At 48.5% G+C, this 21,839-nt stretch overlaps 1 protein-coding gene across 4 annotated transcripts in view; it reads right to left on the bottom strand.

The window, feature by feature from the left end:
- The window catches only part of ctif (CBP80/20-dependent translation initiation factor), a 300,050-nt gene that overhangs the window by 173,807 nt on the left and 104,404 nt on the right, over positions 1-21,839 (bottom strand). For all 4 annotated transcript variants that reach the window (XM_070867474.1, XM_070867476.1, XM_070867477.1 and 1 more), the window contains exon 3: positions 11,758-11,838. In XM_070867474.1, coding sequence (XP_070723575.1) covers positions 11,758-11,838 — 81 coding nt within the window. The remainder of the gene's footprint in view (positions 1-11,757; positions 11,839-21,839) is intronic.

Genomic DNA, 21,839 nt, shown 5'->3' with positions numbered 1-21,839 from the left:
ACCAGTACAAACCGGACAGTCTGCACCTGGGCAGGACCGGAACAAATGTCCAAGCGGGAGTGTTTGCTAGTGCTGTTGGGCAGGAGTTAAACTAATATGGCAGGGGGATGGGAACCAATGCAGGGAGACGGAGGGAAACAAAAAGGAGACAAAAGCAAAAGACAGAAAGGAGATGAGGAAAAGTGGAGGGCAGAGAAACCCAAGGCAAAGAACAAAAAGGGCCACTGTACAGCAAAATTCAAAAGGACAAAGGGTGTTAAAAAAAACAAGCCTGAAGGCTTTGTGTCTTAATGCAAGGAGTATCCGTAATAAGGTGGATGAATTAACTGTGCAAATAGATGTTAACAAATATGATGTGATCGGTATTACGGAGATGTGGCTCCAGGATGATCAGGGCTGGGAACTCAACATCCAGGGGTATTCAACATTCAGGAAGGATAGAATAAAAGGAAAAGGAGGTGGGGTAGCATTGCTGGTTAAAGATGAGATTAATGCAATAGTTAGGAAGGACATTAGCTTGGATGATGTGGAATCTATATGGGTAGAGCTGCAGAACACCAAAGGGCAAAAAACGTTAGTGGGAGTTGTGTACAGACCTCCAAACAGTAGTAGTGATGTTGGGGAGGGCATCAAACAGGAAATTAGGGATGCGTGCAATAAAGGTGCAGCAGTTATAATGGGTGACTTTAATATGTACGTAGATTGGGCTAGCCAAACTGGAAGCAATACGGTGGAGGAGGATTTCCTGGAGTGTATTAGGGATGGTTTTCTAGACCAATATGTCGAGGAACCAACTAGGGGGGAGGCCATCTTAGACTGGGTGTTGTGTAATGAGAGAGGATTAATTAGCAATCTCGTTGTGCGAGGCCCCTTGGGGAAGAGTGACCATAATATGGTGGAATTCTGCATTAGGATGGAGAATGAAACAGTTAATTCAGAGACCATGGTCCAGAACTTAAAGAAGGGTAACTTTGAAGGTATGAGGTGTGAATTGGCTAGGATAGATTGGCGAATGATACTTAAGGGGTTGACTGTGGATGGGCAATGGCAGACATTTAAAGACCGCATGGATGAAATACAACAATTGTACATTCCTGTCTGGCGTAAAAATAAAAAAGGGAAGGTGGCTCAACCGTGGCTATCAAGGGAAATCAGGGATAGTATTAAAGCCAAGGAAGTGGCATACAAATTGGCCAGAAATAGCAGCGAACCCGGGGACTGGGGGAAATTTAGAACTCAGCAGAGGAGGACAAAGGGTTTGATTAGGACAGGGAAAATGGAGTACGAGAAGAGCTTGCAGGGAACATTAAGACGGATTGCAAAAGTTTCTATAGATATGTAAAGAGAAAAAGGTTAGTAAAGACAAATGTAGGTCCCCTGCAGTCAGAATCAGGGGCAGTCATAACGGGGAACAAAGAAATAGCAGACCAACTGAACAAGTACTTTGGTTCGGTATTCACTAAGGAGGACACAAACAACCTTCCGGATATAAAAGGGGTCAAAGAGTCTAGTAAGGAGGAGGAACTGAGGGAAATCCTTATTAGTCAGGAAATTGTGTTGGAGAAATTGATGGGATTGAAGGCCGATAAATCCCCAGGGCCTGATGGACTGCATCCCAGAGTACTTAAGGAGGTGGTCTTGGAAATAGCGGATGCATTGACAGTCATTTTCCAACATTCCATTGACTCTGGATCAGTTCCTATCGAGTGGAGGGTAGCCAATGTAACCTCACTTTTTAAAAAAGGAGGGAGAGAGAAAACAGGGAATTATAGACCGGTCAGCCTGACCTCAGTAGTGGGTAAAATGATGGAATCAATTATTAAGGATGTCATAGTAGTGCATTTGGAAAGAGGTAATATGATAGGTCCAAGTCAGCATGGATTTGTGAAAGGGAAATCATGCTTGACAAATCTTCTGGAATTTTTTGAGGATGTTTCCAGTAGAGTGGACAAGGGAGAACCAGTTGATGTGGTATATTTGGACTTTCAGAAGGCTTTCGACAAGGTCCCACACAAGAGATTAATGTGCAAAGTTAAAGCACATGGGATTGGGGGTAGTGTGCTGACATGGATTGAGAACTGGTTGTCAGACAGGAAGCAAAGAGTAGGAGTAAATGGGTACTTTTCAGAATGGCAGGCAGTGACTAGTGGGGTACCGCAAGGTTCTGTGCTGGGGCCTCAGCTATTTACACTGTACATTAATGATTTAGATGAGGGGATTAAATGTAGTATCTCCAAATTTGCAGATGATACTAAGTTGGGTGGCAGTGTGAGCTGCGAGGAGGATGCTATGAGGCTGCAGAGTGACTTGGATAGGTTAGGTGAGTGGGCAAATGCATGGCAGATGAAGTATAATGTGGATAAATGTGAGGTTATCCACTTTGGTGGTAAAAAGAGAGAGACAGACTATTATCTGAATGGTGACAGATTAGGAAAAGGAGAGGTGCAACGAGACCTGGGTGTCATGGTACATCAGTCATTGAAGGTTGGATGCAGGTACAGCAGGCGGTTAAGAAAGCAAATGGCCTGTTGGCCTTCATAGCGAGGGGATTTGAGTACAGGGGCAGGGAGGTGTTGCTGCAGTTGTACAGGGCCTTGGTGAGGCCACACCTGGAGTATTGTGTACAGTTTTGGTCTCCTAACTTGAGGAAGGACATTCTTGCTATTGAGGGAGTGCAGCGAAGGTTCACCAGACTGATTCCCAGGATGGTGGGACTGACCTATCAAGAAAGACTGGATCAACTGGGCTTGTATTCACTGGAGTTCAGAAGAATGAGAGGGGACCTCATAGAAACGTTTAAAATTTTGACGGGTTTAGACAGGTTAGATGCAGGAAGAATGTTCCCAATGTTGGAGAAGTCCAGAAACAGGGGTCACAGTCTAAGGATAAGGGGTAAGCCATTTAGGACCGAGATGAGGAGAAACTTCTTCACCCAGAGAGTGGTGAACCTGTGGAATTCTCTACCACAGAAAGTTGTTGAGGCCAATTCACTAAATATATTCAAAAGGGAGTGAGATGAAGTCCTTACTACTCGGGGGATCAAGGGGTATGGCGAGAAAGCAGGAAGGGGGTACTGAAGTTGCATGTTCAGCCATGAACTCATTGAATGGCCTACTCCTGCACCTATTTTTCTATGTTTCTATGTTTAACTATGTTAGCTAGTTGGTTACTTATAAATGCAATCGGCAAACTTTCGAGCAGATTAACCCTTTCTTTTCACCAGTCTGTCTATATACTTGTGAAGTCTGTTACTATCCTCCTCATTGTTTACTACATTTCCGAGTTTTGTGGCATCTGCAAACTTTCATACTGTATTATATCCTCCTGTCTACCCAAGTCCATCATCATCATCATAGGCAGTCCCTCAGAATCGAGGAAGACTTGCTTCCACTCCTGAAGTGGGTTCTTTGGTGGCTGTACAGTCCAATACGAGAACCACAGATTCTGTCTCAGGTGGGACAGATAGTCGTTGAGGGAAGGGGTGGGTGGGGACTGGTTTGCCTCACGCTCTTTCCGCTGCCTGCGCTTGATTTCTGCATGCTTTCGGCAATGAGACTCGAGGTGCTCAGCGCCCTCTCGGAAGCACTTCCTCCACTTAGGGCGGTCTTGGGCCAGGGACTCCCAGGTGTCAGTGGGGATGTCGCACTTTATCAGGGAGTCTTTGAGGGTGTCCTTGTCGCGTTTCCGCTGCCCACCTTTGGCTCGTTTGCCGTGAAGGAGCTCAGAGTGGAGCACTTGCTTTGGGAGTCTCGTGTCTGGCATGCGGACTATGTGGCCTGCCCAGCGGAGCTGATCGAGTGTGGTCAGTGCTTCAATGCTGGGGATGTTAGCCTGCACGAGGACGCTGATGTTGGTGCGCCTGCGCTCCCAGGGGATTTGTAGGATCTTGCGGAGACATCATTGGTGATATTTCTCCAGCACCCCACCCAAGTCCAGGTCATTAATATATATCAAAAAGAGCCAGTGGTCCAAATACCGACCTCTGGAGGACACCACTGCAGACTTCCCTCCAGTGTGAAAAACAACCAACCATTCACCAGTACTCGGTTTTCTGTCTCTTAGCCAACTTCGTATCCATGGCACTGCCCCTTTAACCTCCCATGGGCTGCAATTATGCTAATATATCTATTATGTGGTACTTCATCAATCACCTTTTGAAAGTCCATATACACATTAACTATACTACCTTTATCAACCCTTTCTGTTACTTCATCAAAGAACACAATCAAGTTAGTCAAACACGAGTTGCCTTTCACAAATCCATGCTGGCCATCATTTATTAACCCATATTTTTCCAAACGCCAATTAATTTTGTCCCGAATTATTGTCTGTAAAAGTTTCCCCATCAACGACGTGAGACTGATTGGCCTGTAATTGCTGGGTTTACCCCTCACCCTTTTTTGAATTGGGGTGTAACACTTGCAATCCTCCAGTATTCTTGCACTATTCCATTATCCGAGGAGGATTGGAAGATTATGGCCAGAGCCTCTGCAATTTCGATCCTTATTTCCCTCAGTAACCTTGGATGCATCCCGTAGGACTGGGCGACCATTCTACTTTGAGCGCCGCCAACCTTTCAAGTACCTCCTCTTTACCTATTTTTATCTTATATAATATCGCTACTGCTTCCTCCTTTACTGCTACATTGACCGTATCCTCTTTAGTGCAGACAGATGCAAAGTACTCATTTCGTATCCCAGCCATGCCCTCTGCCTCCACAAGATCTCCTTTTGGTGCCTAATTGGCCCCACCTATCATTGACGACCCTTTTACTATTTATAGGTTTAGAAAAGACTTTTGGTTTCCCGTTAAGCTGTTCTCATCCTCTCTCTTATTTACTTTTCCTATTCTCCTCTCAACTTGGCTCTCTACTGTATGATGAGCCTGAATTTATCATAAGCCTCCATTTTCTGTTTAATTTTAACCTCCAGGAGCTCCAGCTTTGAATGACCTACCTACCCCCTCATGGGATCGAAGTTATAACAGAGAACAAAGCCATTTGGCCCAATTAGTCGAGTCGCTGTTTACCCTTCACACGAGGAAATAATTTGATACATTTCTCACCCTGTTCCCAAATCCTTGCAACCCCTTTACCTTCATCCACCAATCCAATTTAATCTTGAAGCTTTACGTAGGCCCGGATTTTAGCCAGGACACCTGGAAGAACAGGTTTCCCAAATGTCCTGGAGAATTTAACTGCAGGGCTCCCTCAAATGTTTTTGTGTCAATTTCCCATCCATAGGCAGCCTGCTTGACAGGCTGGAGTCCTGTCGGGCGAGGAGTCCTGCAGCACAAGGCTGCAGCCGAGGAGATCCAGCAGGTCTTGTGGTGGGATTCCGATCGCGGGGTGAGGAGGGGGGAGGAACAATAATCCCTGTCATTTTTTTCCCTGCACGGGTCCTTTAACTAGCTGCGCGGCCCATTCAAATCTCCGCGCACGCGTGGTTATTCCCATTAAAAAGCCAGTAAGTGGCCAGCGCAAGACCTCCAGACCACTGCACAGCTGTACAGGAACATTGATGTTGGATGGGGGGTGGGGTCCGATGGCGGTTGGGTGTTCCAATGTTGGTGTTGGGGGTGGGGTTACTGTGTAGCTTGTTGGGCCTGGAAGAAACACTCCTGCTCCTCCTGGCCCACCAGGAGTGCTGTAAAGGCACTTGCCTCATGGATTCAGTCCTTCTCGCCTTCTTTCAGCTGACGGGTTTCCCGAGGCTTGGGGAAACCTGGCCACAAGTTAAAAATAGAATGACTGAAAATGAAGGCAGGCAGACAGCCTCATTATAATATTTAAATGACCAACCCGCTTCCCGAGAGCGGATTGTTAGCCCACCCCTCATCCGGTCATCGTTAAAAGCGGAAGTGAGCAGGTCGGGTTCCTGCATCAGATTTTTTGAACTTTAACCTCTGACCTAACACTAGCCTACCCATTTTTGGGAGCCAAGATTCAGTCAATAGTTTCTGCCTCAACCACTAAACCTTGAAGTAAATTCTATATCCTTACAACCCTCTGTGTAAGGTTCCTCCTACCATCTGCTCTAAATCTTTTGTATTTAACGTGCAGCCAAGGCCCCCTTGTTCTTGACCTCGCAACGACGGGAAGTATTTCTTTTCTTCAAGCATTGCCTTTCAACATCTCAGTTTCATTTCCTAATATCATTCTGATCCTATTCACTGCTGTTTCAGTGCCAGTTCCCATTAGTACAGAACTGTACAAGTACAAGTCTCCCTATTCCCTCCAGTCTGTCACAGACTTGTCAGGGCAGGAGTGTGAGGTGACCGTCTTAATTTTTTGATTTTAACAGATCCAAAAAAAAAAAAGTATTTTTGTTTCTTCATGTGTTTTCCCAGAGCAATGCTCAAAGCTGCCTGCAGCTCATTCCCACTTTACTGTTGCCGAGTCTGTTGGTATCATTGGTTTCAGCAGCTGAATGTTTTATTTAATGGGATGGTCACACCCAGAGTAAACAATCTGACATTTTTTTTTAATATAAAAGAGCACCTATTTACAATTGATTGTGGAATTAAGCCTATAATACTGCCATTCCACCATGCATTTAGTTCAAGACCACAGTAACCTCTATTGTTGTTTTAAAATAAAATTATTTATAAGTTATAAAAGTCACTTAAAAAAGGCAAACATTCCAGAGTTTCCTTTAGTTTATAAAAACTTAAACTGAAATTTAAAAAATGCAGCTCTTAAGAGTTACGGAAAGATTTTTTTAAAATTTGTTCTCAGGATGAGGGAGCCGCTGGTAAGGCTGGTGTTGCAGAATGGGTTGTGGTGCATTTCTCCTCGAACTGCTGCAGTCCTTGTGCTAATAGCACTCGCACAGCGTCAGGAAGTGAAATTCAGGATTTTGATTCAGCGATGACGAAGGAATGGCGATATATATTCACCAGGACGTTATGTGACTTGGAGGGGAACTTTGAAGCGATGGCATTCTGAGGACATTGCTGCTCTTGTCCTTTCTTGGTGGTCGAGGTCAATGGGGAGGGAGTTTCTGTTGAATTAATCTTGGTGAGCTGCTGCAGGATATTCTATACATATTGCAGTCACAGTAGACAGTGACATCAGTGGCGTGGATGTTGGTCGAGTGAACTGCTCTGTCCTGGAGGGTGCTGGGTTTAGAGCGTTGTTGCAGGAGCGTCGGTGACGAGAGCGGGAGCGTCCGTGACGAGAGCGGGAGAGTCCGCGAGTTTCGGGGAGTCAGAGTTCAGGAGGTCAGCGAGCCGGTAGGTCCCGAGGTCGGGAGTTCGGAGGCCGGGAGGTCGGGAGGCCACAGAGGTCGGTGAGGTGAGTTGGTGAGTAGCTCTCTTTTCTCTATTTCTTTTTAAGTAGATTTTAAACTAGATAAGTCTAACAAGAGGGATCGCAGCACAGCTCAGTCCCATGGAGTGCACATCCTGCGGCATGTGGGAAGTCCTGGATGCTTCGTGCAGCCTAGACAACCATGTGTGCAGGAGGTGTCTCCAGCTTCAACTGCTCGAGCTCCGCGTTTCAGAGCTGGAGCAGCGGGTGACGTCAATAGGTGCATCCGCGAGGCTGAGATTTACATGGAGAGCACGTTTCAGGAGGTGGTTACCTCACAGCTTAAAGGTGTACAGGTGGAGGGGAACTGGGTGACCACCAGACATAGTAAGTGAGCCAGGCAGGTAGCGCAGGAGTCCCCCCGTGAGTCCATCTCGCTTTCAACCCAATATTCAATTTCGAGTATCAGTAAGGACGATGGTGCCTCTGGGGAGTGCAGCCAGAGCCAACTCCAAGGCACCACGGGTGGCTCAGCCGCACAGGGGGGAGGGATGAAGAACAAAAATGCCCTAGTGATAGGCGATTCTATAGTTCGGGGAAGAGACAGGCTTTTCTGCGTCCGTAGACGTGATTCCTGAATGGTTTTGTGCCTCCCTGGTGCCAGGGTCAAGGGTCAAGGATGTCAGAGTGGAGACAGGGCATTCTGGGAGGAAGGGTAAACAGCTAGAGGTCGTGGTCCATATTGGGACCAACAACATAGGTAAAATGAGGGATGAGGTCCTACAGGAAGAATTTAGGGAGTTAGGAAGAAAATTAAAGGGTAGGACCTCAAAGGTAGTAATCTCCAGGTTACTACCGGTGCCACGTGCTAATGAGTATAAGAATAGAAGGATAGAGAGGATGAACATGTGGCTGGAAAATTGGTGTAGGAGGGTGGGCATTAAAAGCCCATGGGATCCAGGGCAAAGTGGCAAGTTGGATCCAAAATTGGCTTGAAGGTAGGAAGCAAAGGGTAATGATTGATGGATGTTTTTGTGACTGGAAGGATGTTTCCAGTGGGATTCCGCAGGCTCAGTACTGGGTCACTTGCTTTCTGTGGTATATATCAACAATTTAGATTTGAATATAGGGAGTATGATTAAGAAGTTTGCAGACGACACTAAAATTGGCTGTGTGGTTGATAATGAAGAGGAAAGTTATGGCCTGCAGGAGGATATCAATCTACTGGTCAGGTGGGCAGAGCAGTGGCAAATGGAATTTAATTCAGAGAAGTGTGAGATGATGCACTTTGAGAGGGCTAATAAGGAAAGGGTAGGCCACTTAAGTGTAGATGAACAAAGGGACCTTGGTGTGCTTGTCCACAGATCCTGAAAGTAGCAGGCCAGGTGGATAAGGTGGTTAAAAAGGCATATGGAATGCTTGCCTTTATTGGCCGAGGCATAGAATATAAGAGCAGGGAGGTTATGCTTAAATTGTATAATATTTTGGTTAGGCCACAGCTGGAGTACTGCGTGCAGTTCTGGTCGCCATATTATAGGAAGGACGTGATTGCACTAGAGAGGGTACAAAGGAGATTTACTAGGATGCTGCCTGGAATGGAGAATCTTAGTTATGAGGACAGATTGGATAGGCTGGGTTTGTTCTCATTGGAACAGAGGAGGTTGAGAGGAGATCTCAAGGCATACAAAATATTGAGGGGCCTGGACATAGTGGATAGGAAGGGTCTATTTCCTTTGGTGGAGGGGGCTATTGCGAGGGGGCATAGTTTTAAGGTGGTTGGTGGAAGGCTTAGAGTTGATTTGAGGGGGGGCTTCTTTATGCCGAGGGTTGTGGGGATCTGGAACTCGCTGCCTGGAAGAGTGCTGGATGCAGAAACCTTCACCATTTTTAAGAGATGGTTGGATGGGCACTTAAAGTGCCGTAACCTGCAGGGTTATGGACCTAGAGGTGATAATTGGGATTAGACTGGATGACCTTTTGTTAGTCGGCACAGATATAATGGTAAGTACTGCAGGGAATAGAATACAGCCAGGGTGATTTCCTGGATTAGTTTCGATTGCCTGGATGGGTCAGAGAGGAATTTTCCCAGATTTTTTCTCCCTAAATTGGTCTGGTTTTTGCCTCTCCCAGGATATCACATGGCTCCGGTTGGGGTGGATTGTAGATGTTTTTAGTATAAGGGGTGTTGCAGTGGTGTGGGGCAGACTGGTTGTGCTGGGTGCTCTTTGCCTTTCCGTCATTGTTCATGGGTTTGTATGTAACCTTTAGGGCTGCTGACAAAGGGCCATGCGGCTCTTTGTCGGCCGGTGCAGACACGATGGGCCGAAATGGCCTCCTGCTGTGCTGTAAATTTCTGTGTTTCTATCCAGGGGAGTGGTGAGTATTCCATCACACGCCTTATTGAACGTTGCAAATCGCGGATGAGATTTAAGGGGTCAGGAGGTGAACCATTTGTTGCATAAATATCCAGCCTCCACCCTGCTCTTGTAGCCATGATACTAATAATGGCAGGTTCATTTAAGTTTCTGGTCGATGGTGTTGTCCCAGGATGTTCCTAGTGAAGGATTTGGCAATGGAGGTGATGTTCAAGGTCAGAGGGAGATGCCTGGGCTTCCTCTTGTTCAATATAGTCATTCCCTGGCACTTGCGTGGGGTGAATGTTACCTGGCCCGCAAGTGACTACAAACTCTGAAGTATTTACGTCTCACTTTAAACGACCACAGGATACTTTCTATTCAGCAGAGAGAGATGCATGAGGGCAGAAGGGAGCTGTGTAGTGTGTGACCAGAGAGAACAGAGCAAGCTGGAGTGGGCCAACTTCCTAACAACATTCTTCATATTACCAGAGGAAAGTAAACAGAATCTGTGCCGATGTTCAGAGCTCCTGAAGAATAATACGTTAAAATTTATACTATACTAAAATTTTTAGCTATGGCTCAAAAAGACAAATATATACTATAAACTAAAATGATGGTATATTGTAACCAGTGGAACACACCATCGTGAGATCATGCAAGGGGCATTTCCAAAATCCTGAGTACATACTGAAATCTAGCCTGATTTTTATCATTCCTACTGGAAGGCCAGATGCAATGCTCCCTTGGTTCACACCTGCTTATTCCACACACACGAGGGGCTCAACCTGGGACTGTCCTGCTCGGTATGGATCAGTACCGTCGTATTCCAGTTTTATGCTGCATCTGTAGCTGTTAAAGAAATAGGTCACAGTGACCTTTAATTAACAATCTGAGATCTCGTAATATCCGAACTGGAAAATTCCCTGACAAGATGGATCAATTTATAAGCAAAACGCTGCTTCACAATTTTGTTTTCCAGATTTCACAGCATCACACCAATTTCTACACCAACACAAAAACATATGCTCAAGTAAGAACGGAGACCCGGAGGTGCTTTCTTCTGGTGCTAAACCCAATCTCAGTTTCTTCGGCTGGCTTCTGAATGCCACACATTCTTGGGACTCTGCTTCAACACATTCCGATTCGCAAGCCTGTGCTGCATCCATGGGATTATCAGAAGAATTCAAAACATTTTTTTTCCCTCTCTTGTTTCTCAACACTATTTACAGTTGGGGCAACCTGGCTCAAGTTACTGATGTCTGGTACAGATGAAGTTAAATTCCATGCCTGCTTGGCATCACACTAGATTCCAAGCATGTATGCTGCTGTTATGTTGCTAAGCTGTTCTTACAGTGCTTGAACACTTTCCGTAGTGCGAACTGAGCGAAGGTATGAGCAACTGTTTATTTCCCCCTCTAATTTCCTCCTGAACGTTGTAACTCATGCTGAGGTATGGTTCCATGGATGGCTGCATTGGCCAAGTGGCCATTCTACACATGCAAACCTGGGCAGCAAATGTCCACAGGCAACGTTCTACGTGGGTCTTCACAACTCGGTCCTGTCCACACTCACACTCAGACATACTTTACAGCAGAGATCAGTGGATTGCGTTCAGAATGGGAAGTGTGGGTCATTTTCCACTAATCCCTTTCCCAGCACAGAAGCAGTTGTAGCCCCAGCTAAGAGCAGCTAACTCAGCACAAGATTCAGGATTGAATCCGGGGGCCTTCCTGGTCTATAGGGCTCAGTATCACCCTATGTTGCAATTATCCACTGAACCGTCAGAACAGCCAGCCACACTGTGTGCTCCAATCTGGACATCAGATTCTCTAAGTCATACCCAGTTCATACTAAGCTGCCTCATTTTTTCAAAACTAGTCTTGGCAATGCATTCTTATACCTCAGTTTGGGTTGGGCTGGAAGATTCACTTTAAAAGAAAAATATTTACAAAGATCATTTGTTTACAAGTTCCTAATACGAAGTTACTACAAAACAGATTTTCTCCTAAATTTCTCATATTCTGTAAACTTTGGAAGTGTCATTTTTCTTTATCTTGCATTTCGCCTGGTACTGAGCTCCGATTTCACACCATACTACAGACCCTTGGTTTGCACGGACATGAGGTATTGTGCACTGCATTGAGAGCTCACCAGATTAGTTTGTTTGCAGGAGTTCTTTTCCTTTGGGGAAGACCAGTTTACATCGAGTGTGTCCGTGAAGTCTTCATTCCACTGTAAATAAACACACGACAGTTCAACAAAGTGCCCAGTGTAGGTATACCAGCACTTAATGCATTTACACACTCAGCCATTCCAAGGTTCCCACAAGCAAAGTAACATGTACAAGGCAGATGGGATTTTGACACCTACTTTCATGGAAGTTGGGATTCCAAGGTTATTTCTGCTGTCCCCAGAAAGCAATGCACACATCTCTTTAAACCATACTGGGAAACATCCTAGCTAATTACCCTCGCTGTGTTCATTTTAAGTCCTTTCCTGAACTGCTTCCAGTGCTTCGGTGACCAAAGTTGAACATGATATTCAAGGTGCAGCCTCATCAGAGACTGAACACATTTAGCAAGGTAGCCTCAGACTTAAACTCTGGTCATTTGGCAAAGCAACAGCAACAACTAGGTGGCAGGAAAAGAATGCGGGATCCTTAGCTTTATAAATAGAAGCAGAGAGTACAAAATCAAAGGAAGTTATGCTAGACCTTTATTTTGTTTCCTTCATTACAACAGTGACTATACTTCAAAATGACTTCATTGGCTGTAAAGCACTTTGGGATATCCTGAGGTTGTGAAAGGCGCTATATAAATGTATGTTTTTCTTTGCTTCTTTATTAAACACTGGTTAGGCCTTGGCTGGAGTATTGTGTTCAATTCTGGGCACCACACCTTAGGAAGGATGTCAAGGCCTTAGAGAGGGTGCAGAGAAGATTTACCAGAATTATACCAGGGATGAGGGCCTTCAGTTAAATGTGAAGAGACTAGATAAACTGGAATTGTTCTTCTTAGAGCAGAGAAGGTTAAGTGGAGATTTAATCGAGGTATTCAAAGTGATGAGGGGTTTTAATAGAGGAAATAAAATAGTCCCACTGGCAGGAGGGTCAGTAACCAGAAGGCACAGATTTAAGACAATTGGCAAAGAACGATACGCGACACGAGGAGAAATATTTTTGTGCAGCGAGTAATTGTGATCTAGAATGAAGTGCCTGAAGTGATGGTGGAAGCAGATTCAGTAGTAACTTTCAAAGGGGAATTCGATATATACTTGAGAAGGTAAAACTTGGAGGACTAAGGGGAAAGGGCAGGGGATGGGCCTAACTGGATAGCTCTTTCAAAGAGCCGTCACAGGCATGATGGCATGAACACCCTCCTTCTGTAGTGTATGATTCTATGAATCTATAACAACAATGTAGAAAAACAACCTAAGGCACTTCACATAATCAGACAAATATGGACAGAGAGAGACAACAAAGGAGATATTAGGAGGGGTGACCAAAGTGTTGGTCAAAGAGTTGTGTTTAATGGTGAGAATTAAAGGAGGAGAGGGAGGTGGAGACGTGGTTTAGGGAAAGAATTCCAGAGCATGGGGCCTAGACAGCTGAGGACATGGCCATCAAACACGGTCGGAGAGAGAGCGTTACACAACAGGCCAGAGTCACAGAAGCAGAGAGTTTGGGGGGGGGGGGGGGGCTGGAGTTAGAGAGAGGAAGGGGCAAGGCTCTGAAAATGTTAAATTTGAGGCATTTGGGGAGCAAGAAACAATGTAAATCAGCACGGAGAGGGTTAATGTGCGAGCTGGGCTGGGACTGGGATAACAGAAAGACAGACAGCAGAGTTTTGAATGAAGTGATGTTTACATTTGATGGGGAATGGGAGGCCATCCAGGAGAGCATTGAATAGTTGAATCTGGAGTCAGGAGAGGTATGGCTGAGCATTTTAATGGCAGAAGGGCTGAGGGAGGGATGGGGGTGGATTTGGAAGGCAACAATATGTTCGAGAACTTTGGATAGGAAAGGCACATTGGGGAGGGGCGGTAGTTTGAAAGGGCAGAGGGGTTGAAGATTTTTTTTTTGAGGAGGGGGCTGGTGAGAGCATTTTTGAAGGCGAAGGAAGCAGTACCCAAAGAGAAGGAACCATTTCCTTCCAGTTTTGAAATTGGGAGAAACCCAAGGAAAAGGAATCATTTATAGGGTCAGCGAGCATGGAGGCCAAAAGGAAAGTGACGTGCTTAGTGTTCTAGTTGCTACTCTGCAATGACTGACAATGCTAAAGCGTTGCCTCTATTTCATTCCCAGATTGCGGTCAGCCTCTCACCCAGCTAGTCGGACTATTCTTTTCATCTGTTATTTGTATTGAATTTTATCTGCCATAGGGCTGTCCATTTGTAACTTTTTTCCAGGACACTTTCTGTATTTCCTTGACTGCTTCATCAGAATCTGTAGCCATTCTCTTCACCTTCCCCCAGGTTGTCATCTGCAAATATGACCACCTTGCACTGCATTGCTGAATTCTGACAGTTGGTGTAGATTCAGATCAGTATGATTCCCAGTGATCAGAGGCAATCCATTCAGTACGTAGCCCCCAATGAAACTGCTGCCGCCACTTTCACAGCCAACTCATTATTGTCCGCCATGTTTTATTGAGGATACTTACTAACTTGGGGCCCAAGTTTCGGCCTCAGTTGCTCCTGACTTATTTGGAGCAACTGGTGTAGAACGGGGTATCTTAGAAATTCAAATTCTCGGCATTTAGTTTGCTCTAGTTCTAGTCAGTTAGAACAGTTTCACTTTGGAACAGAATTTTTTTTTCCAAAAGGGGGCGTGTCCGGCCACTTACGCCTGTTTTCAAGGTTTCGGCAGTGAAAACTTACTCCAAACTAACTTAAACACTTCAGTTTTACAAATAAAGAGCCATCATCAATAATAAATGAAGAAAACATCAATAAATCAATCAAAAAAAAAATTAGTAAGAAATAATTTTTTTTAAAAATCAACAAATAAAACATTTTCTACTTACCGACTGCAGCACCGGGAGCCCTCCAACAGCGTGCTAGGATCCCCCCCTCCCCACCGCAGTGTGTCTCTCTGTCAGTGTCTCTATCTCTCTGTCTGTGTGTGTCTCTCACTCAGTGTTTGTGTTTCTGACAGGGGGGGGAAAAGGAGAAGTGGGGGGGGGGGGAAAGGAGAAGTGGGGGGGGGGGAAAGGAGAAGTGGTGGGGGGGGGGAGAAAGGAGAAGTGGGGGGGGGGGAAAGGAGAAGTGGGGGGGGGGAAAGGAGAAGTGGGGGGGGGGAAAGGAGAAGTGGGGGGGGGGAAAGGAGAAGTGGGGGGGGGGGAAAGGAGAAGTGGGGGGGGGGGGAAAGGAGAAGTGGGGGGGGGGGGAAAGGAGAAGTGGGGGGGGGGGGAAAGGAGAAGTGGGGGGGGGGAGAAAGGAGAAGTGGGGGGGGGGAGAAAGGAGAAGTGGGGCGGGGAAAGGAGAAGTGGGGGGGGGAAAGGAGAAGTGGGGGGGGGGGAAAGGAGAAGTGGGGGGGGGGGAAAGGAGAAGTGGGGGGGGGAAGGAGAAGTGGGGGGGGGAAGGAGAAGTGGGGGGGGGAAGGAGAAGTGGGGGGGGGAAGGAGAAGTGGGGGGGGGAAGGAGAAGTGGGGGGGGGGGAAGGAGAAGTGGGGGGGGGGGAAGGAGAAGTGGGGGGGGGGAAGGAGAAGTGGGGGGGGGGGAAGGAGAAGTGGGGGGGGGGGGAAGGAGAAGTGGGGGGGGGGGGAAGGAGAAGTGGGGGGGGGGAAGGAGAAGTGGGGGGGGGGGAAGGAGAAGTGGGGGGGGGGGAAGGAGAAGTGGGGGGGGGGGAAGGAGAAGTGGGGGGGGGGAAGGAGAAGTGGGGGGGGGGAAGGAGAAGTGGGGGGGGGGAAGGAGAAGTGGGGGGGGGGAAGGAGAAGTGGGGGGGGGGGAAGGAGAAGTGGGGGGGGGGAAGGAGAAGTGGGGGGGGGGAAGGAGAAGTGGGGGGGGGGGAAGGAGAAGTGGGGGGGGGGAGAAGGAGAAGTGGGGGGGGGGGAAAGGAGAAGTGGGGGGGGGGGGAAAGGAGAAGTGGGGGGGGGGGAAAGGAGAAGTGGGGGGGGGGGGGGAAGGAGAAGTGGGGGGGGGGGGGAAAGGAGAAGTGGGGGGGGGGGAAAGGAGAAGTGGGGGGGGGAGAAGGAGAAGTGGGGGGGGGGGGGAAAGGAGAAGTGGGGGGGGGGGGGAAAGGAGAAGTGGGGGGGGGGGGAAAGGAGAAGGGTGAGGGAGACTGAACGGGCCGGGCCCGACTGGGCCCAAGACTTCGGGCAGGGCCCGTCCCCAGCACCAGATTTACAGGTAGGTGGCGTTGGGTCGGGTCCGGGGTTCGGTGCGCAGGTCGGGTCGGGGTGGGGAGGGGCGGAGGGAGGTCGGGCCGGGTCGGTTCGTGTCAGTGGCGGGGGGAGGGAGGTCAGGTTGGGTCAGGTCTGGTTCCCGGGGAGGGGGGGGGCGTTCGGGAGCACGGGTCGGGTCGGGGAGGTGGTGGGAGGGAGGTCAGTTCGGGGGGGCAGAGGGAGGTCAGGTCGGGTTTGTTCGTGTCAGGGGCAGGGGGAGGGAGGTCAGGTCTGGTCCGGGCGGCGGGGGAGAGGGAGGGAGGGAGGAAGGGAGAGGGAGGTCAGGTCGAGTGGGGGGGCGGGGGAGCGCGGGTCGGGTCAAGTCCGGGGGGTCCGGTCCGGGGGCGTGGGGGGGGGAAAAAGAGTCGTGTCGGGAGGAAGCAGGAGCTGGGCGTGGGAGGAGCCTTATTCACGCAGCTCCAGTGGCCATTCGGCCAGGGCTAGGGGCTGCGTGCTTCGGACCCCTCCCACACAGTTTTGGGCGCCTGGAGCTACTGCACATGCGCGCCCACTGTAGCGCGCATGTGCAGAGGTCCCGGCACTGTTTTCATCGCAGGGACCTGGCTCCGCCCCCCCACAGCTCGTGCTGCGCTGCGCCGAGGGCCAGAGGACCAGCAGGGAGCTGGAGAATCTAAGTTTTTTTTAGGCGCACTTTGTGGCGCGAAAAACGGGTGTCCAGGTCGGGGCTGTGCCGTTCTAGGTGCGGCCCGAAACTTGGGCCCATAATGTGGAACGTTATGAAAGGCTTTCTGGGAGTCTAGCTATTCAATATCACAGGGCTCGCCAATGTCAATTTGGAGTGTCTGTTTCTCAAAACAGTTAATAGGAGAGTCTAGAACTATGGGTATGGGCTCAACTTTCCACATTGTAAAATTGCGCAGCTTTTTGGCGTTATTTCCGATTAACGGCCGTTTTTTTAGGACAAAATAACGCCAAAAAAATAAGGCCTAAGTTTCTGCAAAATTATTTTAAATTTTGGCGCAGGCATAAATACCTTTGTTTTTAAGGACGGAGCTAAATTTTTTAGTCTTAAAATTAACGCCCATCCTGCGCATGCCCAACACTCGATGCATTTAAGTTTCCAGGGTAACTCGAGGCACAATTGTAACTCGGCAACGATTTCGGCCACCGTATTACAGGAACATCATAACCATAAAGTTTAGCTATGGGCTCAATTTTCCCCGATGCCGTTTTGCAAGAGTTATGCCCTTTTTTTTTGGCCCCAACTACCCCAAAAAATTATGTAGCAAGTTTCCCCGTTCTATTTTTTGAAATTGGCACTGCGCATCCTGTCCTGTAGCTTCCGGGGGTGGGGCCTAATGTCTGTGCAGAAAAAATGATGCTCCTCCTTCTGCACATGCGTGAAAAAAAAATGACGTTTTTGCCATGACTGCTATGGGCGCACATGCGCAGTCCAGCTCCCGGTCTGCATTCAGCCATTTTTGAAGAGCCAGTTGTGTGCGAGAACTTTAATTCTCATTGGAAAAATTGGAGCTGCAATACAAGATGCAACACAGCTCAAGAATTTCTCACAGGATGAAGTGGAAGCACTGGTTACTGTAATTGAGACCAGATGGCACAAGCTGGACACCAGCAGAGGTCACTTAGAAGTTTTAGCAAAATAAATGAAGAAACGCTGGAACCAACTTGCAGAAGATTACTGTGTAATGGTGACCACCCTGAGGTCTGGAGGCCAGTGCAAAAAGAAATGGCAGGACCTTGGTCAAGTAGTTAGGGTAAGTAATATTTTTATTTCTTTACTGGAATTGCAATTGTAAATGTGACCAGCTGTATATGTCCCACCCAGCTGAAAGACACCCTCCCTAAAAAGTTATGTTTTCATCTTTGCAGAGGAAGGTGGCACAGAACAAAAGGGAAAGAACTCGAAAAGGAGGAGGCCCGGCAAATCTGCACCCACTGACACCCCTGGAAGAGAGGGTCGCTGCTTTGATGGGTCCTGCCTGGAGAAAAACAACCACCACTGCACAAGCTGGGCCCACACTCGAGGGAGAGGGTAAGTCCTGCAAATTCCTGGCTTTGCTAACTGTCAAGTACTGTGCGGGCTAGCCATGCTTCGGTTCATGGGGATGTCTCGGTCAGGTACACTTCAGTTGATACAATGTGCTATCATTCATCGTGGACCTTCAAATCAGCCTGCTGCCTGCGCCGTGTGAGCCTCCTCATGCCACCCACCCTGCCCCCTCCTCTGCTGCTAACCATTTGTCTGTTTTGTGATATTTTGCAGAACTTGAAGCCAACCCTGACGATGCAGAAGATGATTCAAACGCAGTTGAGCCTGAAGAGAAGAATGTTTTCCAATCCCACCTTCCAGATCAAGATCATGGGGGTGAGGGGGAGGGGGGGGGGGTAATTGATGAAGCCCCCATTGTTATACTCACTTTGGAGGAGGTGCAGGTGCTGCCCATTGATATGCCAGCCCATTTCCCGAGTGGTGCGAGTGTTGGGGCATTCCATGGTTTCACACATTCTGAGGCTGCGGGTCCCAGTGCAGCAAGCCACACCCAGGGCCCCACCATCCGAGGCTGCGGGTCCCAGTGCAGCAAGCCACACCCAGGGCCCCACCATCCGAGGCTGCGGGTCCCAGTGCAGCAAGCCACACCCAGGGCCCCACCATCCGAGGCTGCGGGTCCCAGTGCAGCAAGCCACACCCAGGGCCCCACCATCCGAGGCTGCGGGTCCCAGTGCAGCAAGCCACACCCAGAGCCCCACCATCCGAGGCTGCGGGTCCCAGTGCAGTGAGCCACACCCAGGGCCCCACCATCCGAGGCTGCGGGTCCCAGTGCAGCAAGCCACACCCAGGGCCCCACCATCCGAGGCTGCGGGTCCCAGTGCAGCAAGCCACACCCAGGGCCCCACCATCCGAGGCTACGGGTCCCAGTGCAGCAAGCCACACCCAGGGCCCCACCATCCGAGGCTGCGGGTCCCAGTGCAGCAAGCCACACCCAGAGCCCCACCATCCGAGGCTGCGGGTCCCAGTGCAGCAAGCCACACCCAGGGCCCCACCATCCGAGGCTGCGGGTCCCAATAGGATGCAGCGAGCCACACCAGTTGCATGGCTATCGTGTCCTCGTCCTCCTCCTCCTCTGCATCTTCTTCCTCATCATCAGCCACTCTCACCTCAGGTGGGTCTTCTACTACCAGCTACTGCTGCCTCATGATGGCTAAGTTATGCAGCCAGCAGCACACAACAGTGAACTGACTGATAATCTCAGGGGAGTATTGCAAGTAGCCTCCGGAATGGTCCAGGCATCGGAAATTCCTTTCCAAGGTGGCAATGGTCCTCTCTATTATACTGCACGTTGCAATGTGCAGGGGTTACGCGTAGGGGCGTCATGAGCCAGGTGGCGAGGCGATACCCTTCGTCTCCCAGTAGCCAGCTCTGCCCTTCCGGCTGTTGCTGAAACATGGCAGATATAGCGCTCTCGCGTAGGATGAACGCATCATGGATGCTCCCAGGCTATCTTGCATCAACTGACATGATGCGATGCATGTCGTCACACACGAGTTGCACATTAACAGAGTGGAAGCCTTTTCTGTTCCTGTACATCTCGGAATCCTCCAAAAGGTGCTCGCAAGGTGATGTGGGTACAATCAATGCAGCCCTGTACCGTTGGGAAGCCAGCAATCCTGGAGAAGGCCACAGCCATGTCACGCGTTGCCTGGGCAGTCATGGGGAACTTTATGAACTCATTTCTCTGGTCATACAGTGCAGCAGTCACCTGCCGAATGCTGATATGTGTTGCTTGTTGAGAAATGGAGCACACATCCCCAGTTGTGGCCTGGAACGATCCAGATGCAGAATGAATGTGCAGCTGTAACCTTCACTTCAACTGACAAAGCAGTCCTCCTGACGCTTCTAGGGCTGCAGGTCTGCTTTTACTAGCTCGCAGATCTCAGTTACAACTTCTTTGCGGAAACGCAGCCTTCTCACACAGTCTGCACCACTCAGGTGCAGGTATGAACAGCTGTCTCGATGTACCCAACGTGGGCAAGGCCTCCTGCCCATCTTCCTACGTGCTCGGAGGTTCCTTATGCGATGATGTCGAGTCAGTTGTCTCCTCCGCAGCACCATCATGAAGAAGGCTTGCACGTGGTGTGGCATTGTCAGTATTGCCCCCATGATTAAACTGTACCTTTGCAAGAAGCTCAAAACGGCAGGCAGGACAAGCTTCTTTATTGTCTCTCTCCCCCAGGTCAACGCCCTATTATGGACCACACTCAGGTCTGAGCATGCGCAATGGGCTTGCTTAGATCAGGAAATATACCCCCCCCTCCCCCTTTTCCCCCCCCACCCCCACCCCCGGGCTTCATTTAATACATAGTGGCATAGTGTAAGGGTGCTCAATCCTTTTCGTTCGGCTTCCACAGCCGCTGTCCCCCACACCGCCAGACTTTTTTTCCCCCAAGCTGAGCCCCCAGCCCGTGTCCGGGTGAGGGACCAATTCTGCCAGCCGGCGCTCCGACCCTCGAGCCCGGTTTGGAAACTTTTGGTGGTGGCGTGGCACTTAAAAAAAAAAAAATCCAAACTTAAAAGAATTGCATAAAACTTCCATTTTCTGCATTTTCAGTTGGAAAAACGTAAGCTTCATGATGCATATTTAATGTGTTCTTGACTCCCTCCAAAACTTCGCCGAAAAACAATGGTGTCTTTCTGCGCCGATTTTTTGATGTGCGCTGGTTTTTCTCAAGTGCCCAGAAGGTTTTTGGGAGTGGTCACATACACCATCCGAAGAGAAATGCAAGTTAACCAAACTTGCATAAATGTGAAAAACTGGCACAGGCATCAGGTTACGCCCCAAAAAACACTAACGTAAAAAAAAAATCGTAACTAACCGAGTTGCGCTGGTGCACAATCTTTGGGGAAACATGGATTTTTAAAATTTAGGCCAAAAGAAACGGCACGCGCCAAAAAGACGGAGTAAATCACTGGGGAAAATTGAGCCCTGTACACAAACTACCTAGGTAACAGGAACGATTTTGGAAGGAGTGGCTGATTTCACCCATCTCCGAATTTTGAATTAAAAGTAATTTAAAACTGAAGCTGCCTATTAGAACTGGCTTGGTGTGAGCAGCAGAATCGCGGACGTCGCCTGAGACTTGCATTTAATAGTTCTGCAGACTAGTTCGATTTAGTCAATTGAACTGTTCACATCCCGTCTCCGCTGCTCACCGGGCTCGGCACGGAGGCACACAGGGTCGGCAAGCTGGCCGGCAGGATCGCTCCCTCGGTCCTCGGTGTTTGGCTCCCACCTCCCCCTGCACCCCCCCCACCCCCGGCTTCTTTCACTCCGGGCAACTTGAGACAGCAATTTCAGTTTTCAACTGTAATAACTGACACATCTGGATTTCGAAATGATTATTCTCCCCTTGGCAAAGTTGATCTTTTCCATCCACACTGCTTGGTCTGCTCTGCGTTCAACAATCTGATCTGCATTGAAATTTCTTCCAACTAACCTCGAAAATATCTTGCATTGTATTCAATTTTTGCAGGAAATGCTGTAAACATTTTTAAATAGTTTTCATATAAAATATAGGCTTCGTTCCCTCCCAAAGCTTTAACTTTTAGCTCCGTTTCCCAAGAGGGCCGCGTTATCGCCGATTTCCATCAGACTCCACCAGTTAAGGCAAGCTTTTTAAAAGTGGTATTTTAGCACTGTCCTTAAAAATATCCTTATTGGGGAAACGCGCAAAAAATGGCGTTTATCGTTGGATTTGACCCCGAGTGACGTCACAAAAACGGTTCTCAAAAAAAAAAAATCGGCCCCTATTATTTATTTATTTTTAATTAAAAAAAGGAAGATGTTACAGCACTGACGAAACTAGCAAAATG

The sequence above is a fragment of the Pristiophorus japonicus genome, chromosome 2 (assembly GCF_044704955.1).
Source record: "Pristiophorus japonicus isolate sPriJap1 chromosome 2, sPriJap1.hap1, whole genome shotgun sequence".
NCBI classification, from domain to species: Eukaryota; Metazoa; Chordata; class Chondrichthyes; family Pristiophoridae; genus Pristiophorus; species Pristiophorus japonicus.
This window is presented reverse-complemented; position numbering and strand designations above follow the sequence as displayed.